This window comes from Lontra canadensis, unplaced genomic scaffold (assembly GCF_010015895.1).
Source record: "Lontra canadensis isolate GAN:19392208 unplaced genomic scaffold, GSC_riverotter_1.0 scaffold1, whole genome shotgun sequence".
Classification (NCBI taxonomy): Eukaryota; Metazoa; Chordata; class Mammalia; order Carnivora; family Mustelidae; genus Lontra; species Lontra canadensis.
In genome coordinates, this window is record NW_022630995.1 from 64896037 (window position 1) to 64908652 (window position 12616).

At 63.1% G+C, this 12616-nt stretch overlaps 1 protein-coding gene across 1 annotated transcript; it reads right to left on the reverse strand.

The window, feature by feature from the left end:
• Positions 1-8637: 8637 nt before the first annotated feature.
• Positions 8638-12464, reverse strand: HMX1 (H6 family homeobox 1). The gene is made up of 2 exons (XM_032869157.1): positions 11935-12464; positions 8638-9344 (listed from the first exon to the last, which is right to left on the reverse strand). Exons 1-2 carry the CDS (start codon positions 12326-12328, stop codon positions 8695-8697), a joined length of 1044 nt encoding a protein of 347 aa, XP_032725048.1. The 5' UTR covers positions 12329-12464; the 3' UTR covers positions 8638-8694.
• Positions 12465-12616: the final 152 nt, after the last annotated feature.

Consider the following 12616-nt stretch of genomic DNA (forward strand, 5'->3'; position numbering starts at 1 on the left):
CCTCTGAGTCCCTCTTCTTCTCACTGGGGGGATGAGGGGTTTGCAATGGCCCCTGTTGGTCCCAGGGCACCTCCTGGCGCTGGACTAAAGCGCGGCTCTGTTCAGAAGCAAATGGGAGAAGAGGAGAGCTGGCTCCTGGCTTCAGAGAAGCCTGTCTCTGACTTTCTTGGGGCCACAGGAAGTTTATCTGTAAAACGTGAGCAGGAGGGGAGACAGACTGGCAAGGGTCCCTTTAGGGGGAGGTGGGGCTGGGGCTGTCACCTGTCCCCAGGAGAATGGAGTATTTTTCAGCGGCGCCCATCTACAGAAACACTTTGAGTCCTCACGAATCAATGGGGGCAGCACCCTGCCGTCCATGCCATCACCCCCAGCCCCAAGCCACCAGCCTGCCTTCCAGTAATCCAACACACAGGTCTCTGCTGGCTTGGGGCTCCACCCTCAGACCCCAGCCATTCTAGAAGGCCTCAGAACACTCCAAGGAAGGCACAGTGCAGTTCGGGTGCTCTGGGGTATAGCGGTCCCACCTCTGAGACACACCCCATGTGGGAGACCCATGTAGGGGAAGAAAGAGCTACTGGAAGAGGGGATGAGGGGGAGGCTTGAGGAAGGTTGAGGGAGAGGGGCTGGAGGGTCTAGACCCAAGGCGATGGCTGTTCTTGCCCCCCCAGTCGCCCTGACCTTAGCCCTGGGGGCAGCGGCACAGGATCTCCACCATTCTGCAGTGGGTGGAGCAGGGCCCTGCAGCTCAGGGCTTTGAGCCGCTTGTGGATACGGAATTCCTGGGACTAGAGCCTCAGTTGCCCATGGTGGGAGTCGGGGGCATGGGCCTTTGGACATGCTGGGTCTTTGCTGGCCACCAGGCCAAGAGTGGAGGATTTATGTGCCTTCGAAAGTGGGGGCTTGGACCCTGGCGGGGCAGATGACGGGGCTAATGATGCTTCTGGGGTTAGGGTGCGAATGGTTCATGGAGGGCTGTTGCACATGCATACGCCTGCCCGCGGGAGAGGGTATGCGGGCACCCTTAGGTGCGCGCAACGTGGCTGTCCTGGAGAACCAGTGAGGGCACGACTGTGAATGGAGGCTGGGGTCACCTGACTCTCTCTGCGCCCCAGACCAAGGGAGCTGAACATCCCGAAAGTGCCACAGGCGAGCTGATCGCAGAAAAGTGAAGTGAGTTTCCCAAATCCACTCAGACGCGGTCGGAGGCGGCACAGGGTCCGACGATCTTAACTCTGGGCCTCATCCTTCCGGGAGGGAAGATTGCAAAAGGAGGCCAGACCCGAGAACCAGACAGCTGACTGGGGTGTAGTCGCCCGAGCCGAGACTCGGGGCGAGCCGCCAGCTCTCCATTTGCGCACATCCCGAGCTCCACTCCTCTCCGGCCTTCGGGTTTAACGCCGCCTCCTCCCAGAAGCCTTCCGGGACCCAGGCGGGCTCGGGCACCTCCCTTCTCCCGCGTCCCAGGCCCTGCCCTTAGCTTGAGCCCGTGGCCCTTCTCCGGCTGGAGGCGCTGAATCCGGTCGGATCCGCAGTGCGGGATCGGAGGGGGACAGGAACGGACAGAAGAGACGGGAGCGGGGAGCGGGAAGGGACGAGGTGAGAACCTAGGGGAGGAGCCCAAAGGCCGAGCCAGACTCCGAGACGCCACCGAGACGCCAGGTAAGCGAGGCTGGGGGGGACTGGAGGGGGCGCGGGCGCCGGCGGGCAGGGTGGGGGAGGGGCCGGAAGGACTGCGGGGAGGGGGCGGGGCGCCCGGGAGGACCGCGGGCCGCCGGGGTGTGGAGCGGCCTTGGCTTTGCGCTGCCACGCGGCCAGGGAGGGGTAGGAGGCCGGGCGTCCGCAGGTCCCGGGAGCCGTGGAGCTGGCGCCACCGCCAGTTTCTCTCCTTCGAGCTCGGGCAGACCCGAGGGACACTCAGGCCCGGAGAAGGGACGAGCCCGCCGGCAGAGCCCCAACGGGGTCGGCGCGGGGGCCGGAAGCGAAGCCGCTACGCCGACTCCCCGCAGCCCGACCCGGGCAACGCAGGTCTCGGCGGGTCGGAATCCGGGCGCCGCAGAGTGCGCGCCTCCAGCCTCCTAAGTCGAGGAGACGCCTCCGAAAAGAAATAAAACCTTGAACGGAGGTCCCGGCCTCCCCGCCTCCCACCAAGGCAGATTCAAAGGGGGGAGGAATGACGTCCCGAAGAGGGGGAAAGGAACAAAGGGGGCCCGCGGTCGGCGGGGACCGACAAACGGGCGGGATCCTGGGCGCTGGAGGGCGGAGAGCTGAGAAAGGACGGAGAGAGACGCGGAGGCAGAGACCGACTGAATCAGAGAATCTGAGCGAGGAGGTTCACGCGCAGCCAGGCAGGCGGAGTCCGGGAGGCACCACCGAGGTCGCGCGGGTCAGCAGCTTCCGCTGGACGGCCCCTCCAGGGGGTTGGCGAGACCCCGGGGAGACCCGTAATTCGGGGCTGGGGTGTCTGCATCTCCCGAGGCCCTGTACGCACGTCGCCGGCTCCCCACTGGCCTCTCCCCGGGTCTCACGCCTGGGCCCTCACACCCCCAGTTGCCGACGGCCTCACCAGGGAATGGGGCTCGCCTTTCGGACTGCTCTCTCTCGGGATGGAGCCCCGCAGCACATGGGGGTCTCCTGGCCAAACATGGGCCACCCAACTCAACTTCGGCCAGAGTCTGGGGCGCTGAGATCCCATCGCAGGGACGCCGAGTGCTCCAGGGAAGCGCCAAGGATCCCACGACACGAACTTGGACCGGAGAGGCCGCCGCCGGGCTCTGTCTCCCAAATCCGCCTCCGGGTCGGGCCGGCCTGCACAGGCAGCCGAAGAGCGCGGTGCGGGGGCGGCGCCAGCTATCCTGCCGGCCTGCATCGTCCACCGCGAGGCTCAGGGGCCTCGCCGCGGAGGCGATCGCGCGCGCGGGTGGGGACCCTGAGGGGCTCCGGGACCCGGGGGGGTTGCGGAGGAAGAGGAAGGTTGGAGACTGAAACAGATCTGCGGAGTTCGAGGGCAGGGGGGTTCAAGTGCTCGTTGGGCGCAATTAGGGGGAGAAAGAAAGTGAGCGGGTTGTAAGGGGACCGAGGTCGGCCCCCGATCGAAGGGAAGCAGCCAGCCACGGAAGCAGACGCAGGACGAGAGAAACGGTCGCTAGGAGTATATCCCTCGGATATTCCCCGGCAGTCGCTCTTTAAAGTACTTTTATCGGGGAAGGTCTCAAATATAAAACAAAGTAAAGGAAGACTTAAAATGAACCCTGGGGTCCCCACCCCCCGTTTAACCATCAGCAACTCCTGACCAACCCAGTGCCATCTGTTCCGGTTTTTGCATCTACTATTTAATTAATTTGTTCGTTCTGTTGCAATATCGTTAAGCAGAGGCAGACATCACATCATTTCGCTAGTAAGTGCATAAATACAACTTTAACGGGTAAGAACTTCTTTAAATTAACCACACAGCTATAAATCACCTTGCCAATAAAATCGCAGTCCTGCCTAACACCCAGAAGCCCCGGACTTTCGATGGCCGGCACACAGACACCATCCCTTGGTGTCCCTTTTACTGCAATTCCCAGAGAAACAATAATAAACAAGATTGTTTTTATAATAAAAACAACAACAACAACAACAACAAAAACTGAGGCCAGCAGCCTCTCCGGGAGCCGGCAGGGAGGCGAGGGCTTCCTGGCTAGGGTGCATTCCCGCCCAGGCGCGGGGAAGCCCTGTTCGCTGCCTCGGGGTTCTTGATTTCCCTTTGAGCCTTTGTCTCACATGTGGGTCCTGATTTAGAGCTCAGCACTGTCCCTGCAGGGTAGACCCCGGGTTAGTCCACCTGTGAGGGGCCAGCCCCTCCCTCTGCCTGAAAGGACAGACAGCCTTGGGGGGTGGGGTGTGAGCCACCTTGGGGACCCGGCTTGGGTCACCAGTTCAGCAATGCTTCTGGCTAATGAATTGAAGGAGGCCGGACCCCACTTCCCGGTGGGACCCCTGCTACATCCCCCCATAGGCAAGCAGCTGGGTAGATGTGGGTGCTGGCCACTGGCAGGGCAAAGGAGCCAAAGGCAAGGATCCAGATGCTTCAGAAGGGTGGGAAAGAAGGCGAGGACATTGGGCCTGCGCATTTGCAGGGGGGAGGAACCCCATTGTGAGGCCCCCAGAATGGGCCACTGAACTCTTAGCTGAACTCTTAGCACAAGGTGAAAGCAAGAAAGTTGAAGGACCTCATGGCTGAGTCCCTTCCCCAGAGTCTCTGCCCCTCTTGGAGCCTCAGTTCCCCCAAGAATTGCTGGATGGGACCAGAAGGCCACTAAGGATGCTTGGTAGGGAGACGCCTGCAGACATAAGAGAAAGAGACAGAAGCCCATCTGGTCCCTCTGCCTCCTTCATGGTGCCCATCTGACCAGCTCCCAGCCCCCTCAGTGAACCCAGGTGTGTTTGCCTTCTGGGGAGCTTAGCTCTGGAATAGCCTCTCCCCCAGAGCCAGGCCAGACTTGGCAGGAGGAGGACAGAGGCCACAGACCACCTGTAACCCACGCCTGCTGAGAAGGGTCAGTGGGCAGTGCTTTTCCTCCAACAGGTACCTCAGTGGGAGGCCCCGGGTGGGCTTGGGGGGCACGAAGGCCAGGTGCTCCCCGCTCAAAGTGGAGAGGGTGGGGAGCCACCAACCAGAAGGGCGGTTGTTGGGGTTTTCACTCCTGCATCAGGGCTCTGGATGAGGGTACTGCCTGCGCTCCTAGCCCAGGGCCTGGCATGGCCAAGGCCAGGTGGCTCAGGCCTACATGGAGCAGGAACCTGGCTGGGAATCCTTCCCAGATTGCAACTCCCCATTCACCCTTGGCCTAAGGAGGGACCCGAGCCCCTGGTGGCCTTTCCCAACACTGTGAGGATGAGTTTCAGCTTCTGAGGTCCTGGGGACCAGCTCTGAGAGGAGACTGATTCTCCAAGTTCTTTTCAGGGCAGAGTTGGTGGAAAGCCAGCCCGGGGAAGGGGACTGAGCAGGGGACTGTGCAGTGTGTGTGTTGAGGGGGGCTGTTGCTCCCCTCCCACCCCGTGTTTGCACATCACTGCGAGGGTGTCCCTGTGGCCCTGGCCCCAGGAACCTCGTCACCTTGCTCAGATCAGAGAAGGGGAAGCACTTACAGGTTATAGACCACCGTCTTCACATAGGTCTGTCGTGGGGAAACTGAGGCATGGAGGGGAGGAGGGATTTGCTCAAAGTCACTGAGGGGAGTGGGGCTGAGCCTGGGCTGAGGTGGGCCTGCCCCGGGTTTCCAGAGCCCCTCGGCCCTGCCTAGGCTCAGGGACTCTGCAACCAGCAGCCCCAGCACAGTCCACTAGTCCACTGTAGCGAGAATTGGGCCTCATGGAAGGAGGAGGTGAGGTTGGTGGGTTCTAGAGGGGGCAGGGCAGGTGTGGTGGTAAGTGATCGAAGACATTCATCATCTGCCAGGAGCAGGGTCGCTGAGCCCTGGGTTCCTGGGGATGGATGTGGCTGGAGCTTGGGGCCAGCGCATCCCCAGCCTGGACCGGCGCGCCCTCTAGGGTTCCCTGGGCTGTGAGTTGTGCTTTGTTCCGCTTTGTGGCACCCCTGCCTCGACACTCAGTGTGCTGGCTCAGAATGGGGGGGTGGGGAGCCAGCTTCCTGGAGCCCAGAGCTGGCCTAACCCAGGTCTGGACTCTGAAGTTAGGCTCCTGGACCCCAGCTGTTCCCTCACAGCCGACACAGCCCTTCTTTCTACCTCCTGGCTCCCTCCATCCACAGACCTCAGAGCCCACAGGCAAGAAAGCCTCTCTACAGATCAACTTTTCACTACTCCATTGAAAGACAGCCCTTCATCCAAACCCTGCCCGAATTCGCAGCTACAGACCCTTCCCCACTTGATGCAGTGACAGACACAGGCTGGGTGGCCAGTGAGGGTGACGGTCCCTGGGCTGGCTGGCTTCCCAGGAGGCTGAACAGATTTCCTAGACGCAGCACACGCACTCTCCTTCCCCTTCTCCCTCACCTGTGGTCCCCCGCAGGCAGCAGCACCCTGCACTGCCTAGGGTGACCCGCCTTGGGACCCTGGCCACACCGGCTCAGTGGGGAGTTGCGGTCAGCAGGGTCACCAGGCTACCTGGGGACTGTACCTGCATCAGCCACAAACAGTTAAATAAAATGATTGTCTCCTAGTGATAATCTGACTTGGGCTTTCATTGTACCGTCTGAGTTCCCGTGACCCTAACTGTTCTCAAAAACCATTTCTTCTCTGTACCCTGGAGAGGGTGCTCCCCAGAGCTCCCAAACCCGTCTGGCATGAAGGAAAGGGGGCAGAGGGGACGGCAGTATCCAGCAGGACCCGTGCTGGCCCCAGAGGCCTCTGCCCAGGTGGGCTGGCGTCCTTTGGAGGACTGCTGCCTGCCTGAGCCCACCAGGAAAGCACCAGAAGAACAGAGGGGAAGGGCCCCAGGTGGGGCCTGAGGCAGGAGCAGGAAGTTGAGGCCTACCTAGGGAAGGGTGGGGAGAGTGGGAGGGAGCAGAGAGGGAGAGATGGGCTGGTGCTGCCCTTGGAGGGGCCTCCTGAGCACCCCCACGTCCCCCTTGGCCACTGACCAGGAGCCACACCCTTGGAAAATAACTAGCAGGAAATTCATTTAATTGAAGCAAATCAGAAGTCCCTCCCAAAGTTCAGTAAAACCTAGTTTGGAGAAAAGCAGTGTGGGGCAGCTCCCCCACCAGCCCAAAGAGGAGGACAGCTGGCCCCTGAAGGGCCCAAGGAAAGCCAAGGTTGCCACCGGGAATGCACCTGTGGGGTTAGGGGCTGGGTGAGGCGGGGAGGGAGCCCAGGAATCTCTCTTATGCAGAGGGCACCATAAGCCAGAAGGCAAGGACCTAGAGGCCAAGGACCACCCAAGCCATGGGCTGACCCCCACCAGGAGGCCCCACTTTCCAGGCCTGGCCTCTGGGCACTGGGAGCTGGCTGGCCCTTGGGCTGGGGATGTTCCAGATACAGGAGCTGGATGGCAGGGGCAGACAGACAGATGGACCACCAGCGCAGGGTAGACCCCCTTGGCACCTTCTCCTGGGCTGTCTGGCGCCACCTCTGCGAGCAAGGAGCCCCTGGTGTGGCCGGTCACTACATCTCAGCCCAAGAGCCAGAAGCCGAGGGACAGACACAGGTTTCTAAGGGGGGCTCAATTCTGTTAGAAGGGACCCAAATTTCTAGCCCCAAATGACCTCTCTCCCAAACTGGAGAAGCATACCCCACAGAGGGTCCTTCATCTCTCCTCCTTTGCAAGGGACCCTGTAGTCACCTTGTAACAGCCTATCTTGGGGTGGACAGAGCCTGAATGGCCATCATGTAATCCAGACTACTGGAATAAGCTTTTGTTCTGAGCCCACAAACTCAGGCCCTGAGCTGGGGCTTTGCCCACCGACCTGGATCCCCCCTTGAAGCTTGCCAGAGATTGTAGATGGCCCAGGGACTGAGGAGAGGCTGGAGAGCACCATTCCCCACCTGACCTTGCTAGGAGTGTCCGTGTTTTGTTTGGACCAAAAGAAAAACCCATATGGTTAGAGATGGCCATCAACAAAGGGGCTGTAGATGGGGGGACCCACACAGCCACAGCCAACAGCCCCGTGTGCCAGAGGCAATGGGCTCCACCTCCACCTGACTCACAGCTTTTAGGTTTCATGGAGGTCCCAGAACGGTGGGACACAGGCCACATGGCCCCCTCCTCCCCCCCAACCCTTTACCTTCCCTGGTGGGACACAGGCCACAGAGCCCCCTTCTCCCCCCCAACTCTTTACCTTCCCTGCGGCAAAGTCCCCCGGAGGACCAGCCGGGCCTCCCAGGATACGGGGCTGGAGCAAGGAGTCCCCAGATCTGGACTCCTACCTGCCCTTTCCACCTTGCCACCGGTCCTTGGTCGACACAGAAAGAGCTCCAGGAAGGAGGGACGGACTGATGGATGGATAGGACCCACGGCAGCCTGCTAGTGGAGGAGGGGCCCCGCCCCAGTGATCACAAAGCAGCAGAAACAGTCCAGAAAACGTCCCTTTTATTCCGTACGCAAATAAGTAGATTCGTTTTTTTAAAAAAGTCTTCACCAGAAGAACTGGAGGCCATGGCCCAGGAGAGAAGCCCCAGCCTGGCCCTGTCTGCGGAAGGGACACTCTGACGCTGGGGCCACTGGCCGGTCTTCGCCCCTTCCCCGTGCAGGGGCACTTGCCCCGGGGTTCTCCCTCCACAGGGCCCACTGCCAAGGCCTTGAGGCTGGTCACAGTCCTCTGGAAGCCTGCTGTCGGGGTCCTGCGCAGTCCTGGGAAGGGACATGTATGTGGGGTGGGGGCCGTGCTGGGGAGCGGTCACCTCGAAGCACCTTGAACAGCCTCTTGGCCTTGGTGGAGTGGGCCTGGGCATTGGCTGGCCGCAGTGGGGCAGTGGGAGGCGGCTGAACTTGCTCCCTGGTGGAGGACTGTCCTGCCAGAGCTGCCGGCCGCAGGGCACTGTGTCTCTCCTGGATGTCCTCTTCCCTGCCACACGTCCAGCCTGTCTGGGCGCCGAGGTGGGGACATCTCTGTTACATTCTGGACGACCTTCAGACAGGGCTCTGGCCGGCTGTGCAGCCTGCGATCTGGCACAGAGGGGCCCTCCCCCAGCGCTCCCTGGGCTGCCCCAGAGGTCCCCAGGGGCCCCAGGCAGTGGGCCCAGCGGGTGGGGCTCACACCAGGCCCGGCATCTGCGCCCGCAGGAAGGGCACGGAGGCAGCTGCCGGGAAGGCGGCCAGCGGGTAGGCGAGGGCCCCAGAGAAGCCAAGCAGCGGCGGTGGCGGCGCGGGCGCGGCGGGCGCTAGCGGGAAGGGCAGTGCGGCAGCCGGTGGGCCGGGGGCGGCTGAGGCCGGAGGGCTCTCATGGTAGAGCACCGGCACACGGACGAGGCGCTGCGCGCCCGGCGGGGACAGGCTGGCTGCTTCCAGCTCTGCGGCCAGCTGCCGTTTCCACTTGTTTCGACGGTTCTGGAACCAGATCTTGACCTGCGTCTCGGTGAGCTGCAGGGAGGCAGCGAGGCCCGCGCGCTCCGCGCTGCTCAGGTAGCGCTTCAGGTCGAAAGTGGACTCGAGCTGGAAGACCTGGCTGCGCGAGAAGACCGTGCGCGTCTTCTTCTTGCGACCGCCAGCGACGCCGACTCCGCCGCGCGCCTCGCCCGCCGCTGCGGGGGCCTCGGCCAACTCGGCCGCCTCCTCCGTACCGGCCGCTGAGCCCCGCGCCGCTAGCTCTGCGGCCTCTCGCTGCACGGCTCCCGGGGCCCGCTGCCAGGCACCCTCCGGGCGGCCCATCTCCTCTCCCGTCTCCGGTGAGTCCCGGTCGCTGGCTGCAGGGGAGAGAGGGACACACGGTTGGTTCTGGGGCTGATCCCCAGACCCAATCACTGCGGCTGGCCGCTACCCCAACCCGCAGCCTCTCCACAGCTGCCTGGAAAACGGGTCCCCGTGCATCCCCGCGCTGCTGCCTGGAGAGCTCACCCAGGGATGGAGAAAGGGAAAGGTGGGAGGAGGTGAGCGGTACTACAAACCAGCAGGCTGGCAACACATCCTGGCTCAGGGAGGCACATACACACCAGGGGATGAGAGGGGAGAGAGGAAAGAAAAGAAACACAGAAATGCAAACAGAAACACATAAAAGAGATTCCCGAAACCAGTGATTCCGCACTGGAACACAATGAAGAATTGAAGAAGGAAGGACTGACATCCTCCCCTCCGAATTACAAACAAGGGCACCCTGACTCCCAGCACCCAGCCCTATGCCAAGTCCCCCAAACACAGAAATGAAGACCTGCAGTGACCCTCCCCAGCCACTTGCATATGCGGACAGACGCAAAAAGTCCCGCTTGCACAGAAACATCCCTGGGAAGGAGAATAAATGCATGCAAACAGTCCCCAAACAAAACTCCAGGTGGCACTGGGGTCCACCCAGACGCCCACTGAGGCCTGCCTGTCCATTCTCCCCAGCACAAGTACAAACGGGGCTCCGCAGAAACACAGCAGCTGCATGGCATCCCCACCGCTCTTGCAGCCTTGGCTGAGCCTGGGGGCTTGGGGTTACAGAAGGGCCCCAAGGGATCCTGAGCTTGTGCTCCAAATGCCGGGCTCCACCTGATCTCCCAACAGTAAGGAGATGCTCCCCAGGACTGGCACGGGATGGGGACAGTGCCTCCAGGTGAAGGAGGCTGCCAGGTGCATGTCCATATTCCTGCACCACCCCCCAGACTGCGGGGTACAGGCCAATCAGGGTCAGCATGCCCTTCCGCCTCCCCTTGGCTTGAGTCCCTCCACCTTCCCCCTACCCTGTGCCAAGGCTTGGTAGGTCTAAGTAGAGGTTGGCCCCTGCAGCCCGTGCCCTCGGAAGTCAGGGCCTGCCGGCAACATGAGTGTTTACAAGGTGTGCCCACAAAGCTCGGCTTGTACGTGTGGCTCGGGCCCCTGGGGGTGTGTGGAGTCGTGTATGTGCCCCTGCCCAACCCTGCGTGGTGCAAGCCCTCTGGGTGCCTGATGGGGAGTCAGGTCCAGTCCGGCCTGTGTGCTACCAGACAGGAGAAGCCTGTCTCTTCACAGCACCCTAAGCACCCAGATTCACAGAGGCCCACGCGCTACCCCAAGACACCACTCCAGGCCTGCCAGCTTCGGTGGCAAACCTGGACCCTAACCCGCATTGCACGAAATAAGAAGCCCCATCTTCAGGAGTTGGCCACCAGGGTGGTGGTGGGGGGGAAGGGAACCTGGGGCAAGGTGGGGACCACAGCTCACCCCGCCAGACCTTCTCAGAAACATTCCCGGGTCGGGGGTCGGGGGGCACTAAATGTGGTCACTTGATTTCAGGGAAATGCTAGAGCCCTGATCCAGTGTACGTGAAAGGGGTGGAAACCCCAGACTTTTCTGGGTATGGGTTCTGGGAAGTGGGTCCCTTGGCAGAAGGATCACTCCCCATCCAGGTGGGGAGTTTATCGACAGGGGTCTGGCCACCTATCCCCCAGTACACACTAACGGATTTTGGAGCAAGAGCCTGGAACAGTCCTCACACTGGCTTTACAGTGTGTGTGTGTGGGGGGGGGGTAATGGCCAGGCCTGGGGGGCCAGCGTTCCAATGACTTCCTGGTGTTCCTCCCAGGGGTTTTCCTCCAAAGGGCAGGTCTCCAAGGGGGGCGGTGAGCCCGGGCAGAGCGAGCAGAACTCAGGGCAAGAGGGGTGAGCAGCTCTGGGGCCGAGAACCCCCACTCCCAGCATCTGAGCCCTGAGCAGGGAACAAAGGCAAGGGAGGGGGAGGGGCAGAAAAGGAAGAGAGAGGGGTGGGTCTGGGGGCTTCAGAACGGCTCCCTTCTTGCCCAGGACCGAGAGGGAGGCCTCGCAGGCCCCAGCCCCAGTCTGCAACTCTCAGAGATGGGGTTTTGGGGGCACAGACGCTCCCCCCACTATCCAGCCCCCCAACAGTGGCTCCCTCTACTCCAGCCCCTTCACACTTCCGGGTTGGACTCTACTTTGTCTTCACTTCTTCTGCCCCTTACCTCCCGGTCTTCTCACCATCACCCGCGGGGCTGCTGTGTCTGCCTCTTCTCTTTTCCTCTCTCCCCACATCCCTCTCCTTCTTCCTCCCTCCCTCCCTCTTCTCCCACCCTCTCTCTGCTCTCCGTCTTTCCCTGTCTTTTTCCATGCCCCTTCCCTCGCTGGGCTTCAGCAGTCCGTGGTCCCCGGGCTCCTCTCCTCTGGCTCTCCAGCCTCCCTCGGACTCGCAGAGCCTGGCGACGGGGGCTGACGCCTAAGCCGTGTGGTGACCCCGTCCCGAGGAGCGGGCCTCCAAACCCACCCCGCTACACGAGAGGAGGAGGGCAGCCCCGAAAGGCCTCCGACGGACCCAAAGCCCACGAGCACGGTCCTCGCCCGCCCACCCCTCCCGGCGCCCACACTCACTGTCCGGACTGAGGCCGCCGCCGTAGCCGCCGTGCGCCGGAGGGTACCAGCGCGTCGCGGCGCCGCAGCCCAGCGCGTAGGGCGGCCCGGGGCCGGGGGGCGGCCGGGGCCCGAGGCCCAGTGCGCCCGGTCCTAGCAGCGCCCGCGCCCGCGCCTCCCCGCCGGGCCCCGCGCCCGCGCGCAGCTGCCGCCGCCGCTGCAGTCGCCGCCTCCGCGCCTGCTCCGCGTCCTCGTCCTCCGGGTCGTCGTCGTCCTCCTCCTCGTCCTCGCGGCCGCCGCCGCCCTGGGCCGCGCGCCTGGCGCCCTTGGCCTCGGCCGCCAGCAGGTTCTCAATGAGGAAGGAGGAGGCGCGGGCCGGCGTGGAGCGCCCAGGCTCTGTCAGCTCGTCCGGCATCGCGGCCGCGGGCCCGTCGGGCTCTGCGCGCTGCTCAGGGGTCCCGGGCCCCGGCCAGGGACTGTGGCGCGCGGCTCCCGGGCGCACGCGCGGGCTGGCCCTGGAGCGGCCGCCGGGAACGCTGGCGTCGGGCCCCGCCGAGGGAGCGGCGGCCTCGGCGCGGGGCTGGGCTGGGCCGGGAGCGGGTGCGCGCCGACAGCCGGCCGGACAGCCGCCTCGCTCGCCTTTCACGTCGCCGCTCTGGTCGCCGCCCGGGCCGGCCCGCTGGGGGCGGGGAGGGGCGGGGGA

Bases quoted from the DNA above. Each gene is read 5' to 3' on its own strand.
- HMX1 (XM_032869157.1), bottom strand. From the start codon at position 12,328: ATGCCGGACGAGCTGACAGAGCCTGGGCGCTCCACGCCGGCCCGCGCC. The intron at 9,345-11,934 runs GTGAGTGTGGGC...TCTCCCCTGCAG, and splicing joins CGGCGGCCTCAGTCCGGACA to CCAGCGACCGGGACTCACCG.